At 67.3% G+C, this 2,211-nt stretch overlaps 1 protein-coding gene across 1 annotated transcript; it reads right to left on the minus strand.

The window, feature by feature from the left end:
- Window positions 1-544: 544 nt before the first annotated feature.
- FOXE1 (forkhead box E1) lies at window positions 545-1,396 on the minus strand. Its single transcript, XM_071580974.1, has one exon. The coding sequence runs from the start codon at window positions 1,394-1,396 to the stop codon at window positions 545-547; it is 852 nt and encodes a 283-aa protein (XP_071437075.1).
- Window positions 1,397-2,211: the final 815 nt, after the last annotated feature.

Genomic DNA, 2,211 nt, shown 5'->3' on the forward strand with positions numbered 1-2,211 from the left:
CATTCAAATCTTCTCCAGTCCTGGCCACCTTCCTGGTACAAAGCCTACCACTAAAACCCAACAGCCCTGTGCAACACATTAGTGTCATGCATCCCACTTTTACAGATATGCCTGCACGAGGCCGGGGAATGCTTCCTTCTGCCTCTCATCTCACCCACACCGACAGATGTTTTGTTCTGTAAATAAAATCAACAGCAGAGATATTTTCAAAAATGAGATCTTCCCAGGTAGACCAGGCGGGGTCATGGTGGATGTGCCGAGAGGGTGGGAGCCTGGCAGGAAGCTTTGAGCACCTGCCCCAGAAAAGTCTGTAGAAGAATGGACTGTTTGCCCTATCGAGGGCTTGGGAGTCCCTAGGGTTTTTTCTGGCGAGAGCAGACAGGGCTGGGCCCGGCACCCCAGGTCCCCACAGCTGACTGCAACACTCCTCACCAGGAGGCCCGGGCAGATGGCATTTTCCCGGGGTCCAGTGGCACCAGTCGAGACATGCAGCCTGCCTTCTCCCAGGTTCCCCTCCGCGCTGTCAGGCCTCTCCTGGGATGGGTCAGAGAGCCGGGACGAACCTGTCGGGGCCACCGGGATAGGCGCCGTCCAGGGGCCTGGGCCCGGTGGTGCCCAGGTGCCCTGCGGCGCCGTAGGCGTGGGGCAGCGGCGGGTATGGCACGGGGGAGCGGCGGCCGTAGACCTCGACGGGGGTGGGCGGCGAGGCGGGCAGCACGATGCTCCCCGACGGTGCGTACAGTGGTCCGTGACCTGCTGGCGCGTAGGGCCCGGGTGCGGTGGGCAGAGCGGCGTAGGCATGGGGCAAGGTGGCGGAGGCGCAGCCCTGCGCGGGGAAGGCGGCGGCGAAGGCGCAGGAGGCGGCGGGAGCGGGGGGTACGTCGGCGGGGGGCGGCGGCGTGGGCAGTGGGACGAGGCGGCAGGACGCGTCGGGGAGCTCGGCGAGGAAAGCTGGGTAGGTGGAGAGATCGCTCCTCTTGAAGCGCTTTCTCCGGCGGAGGAAGGACCCGCTCTCGAACATATCGCGGGCGTGGGGGTCCAGCGTCCAGTAGTTGCCCTTGCCAGGGCGACCAGGCTCCCGTGGCACCTTGACGAAGCAGTCATTGAGCGTGAGGTTGTGGCGGATGCTGTTCTGCCACTTGCGGGGGCTGTCGCGGTAGAAGGGGAAGCGCTCGGTGATAAAGTGGTAGATGCCGCCCAGCGTCAGTCGCCGCTCGGGCGCCTGCCCGATGGCCATGGCGATGAGGGCGATGTAGCTGTACGGCGGCTTGCCCCGCTCTGCCGGATGCTTGCGCCGCCGCCGCCCTCCCCGCGACCCCGCGGTCGCCGCCGCCGCCTCCTCTCCCGGCGGGGGAGGCGGCGGGGGCCCCGGCGGCAGCCGGCACTCGGCGGTCATGCAGCCGTCGGGGCGGCCCCCTAATGGACCGGACTGAGCTAAGCTGAGCCGAGCCAGGCCGGCCCGAGGAGACGAAGCGCAGCGCCGCAGCCGCTTTTATGCGGCGGTGTCCGGCGGCTCCGCGCCCGGGCGGCCGGCACTCCCCCTGCTACGCCCCGCCGCCCGGGAGGCGCGGGCAGGGCCGGGCGTGCCGCCGCTGCTGCCGCGGGCACGGGCAGCGCCCTGCTCTGCACCCCCCGCTCGCCTCCATCCGCTGGTCCCCGTCCCCAGCGCCGTCGGTGCGCCGCTGTCTCCCTGCCGTCGGGAGCGCACAGCTCCGGGGACCGGCGTGCAACGAGCGGGGGCATCTCCGCGGTCCCGCTGCAAATGTCTGGGCTCGGGCATTTTCCTCGCTTCTTCGCAGGGCCCGGCGTCTTCGGGGCCGGCTCGGCTGGCGGCCCGCGTGTGGTGAGCGGCCGCCGCTGTCGAAGGAGATCCTGCTGGTCCGTGGCGCGGGGCAGTCGGCGCCGGGCAGTGTCGCCCAGGGAGCCCCACACTCCCTTGTGAAAATCGAACGGTCGAAACAAAATCAATGTGGAAAAACGCACACGCTGTCAGATCTGCGTGGGGAGAGATAGTAAGTGTGGCCTTAGGTAGCCTGGGTTGCCTGCGGAGCTGCTGTGTAGAATGCACTGAGGCTGGGGTCCTCACTTCTGGTCCCCAGCAACGACTCTGTACAGGCCTGGGCTCCCGTGCACCTAGCTTACCCCAGATCTAATCTGCTTGTCCCTAATCCTTGTGCCACAGGACCTCACACAGCATACATGATCCAAACA

Source organism: Pithys albifrons, chromosome Z (genome assembly GCF_047495875.1).
Source record: "Pithys albifrons albifrons isolate INPA30051 chromosome Z, PitAlb_v1, whole genome shotgun sequence".
NCBI classification, from domain to species: Eukaryota; Metazoa; Chordata; class Aves; order Passeriformes; family Thamnophilidae; genus Pithys; species Pithys albifrons.

Bases quoted from the DNA above. Each gene is read 5' to 3' on its own strand.
- FOXE1 (XM_071580974.1), bottom strand. From the start codon at position 1,396: ATGACCGCCGAGTGCCGGCTGCCGCCGGGGCCCCCGCCGCCTCCCCCG.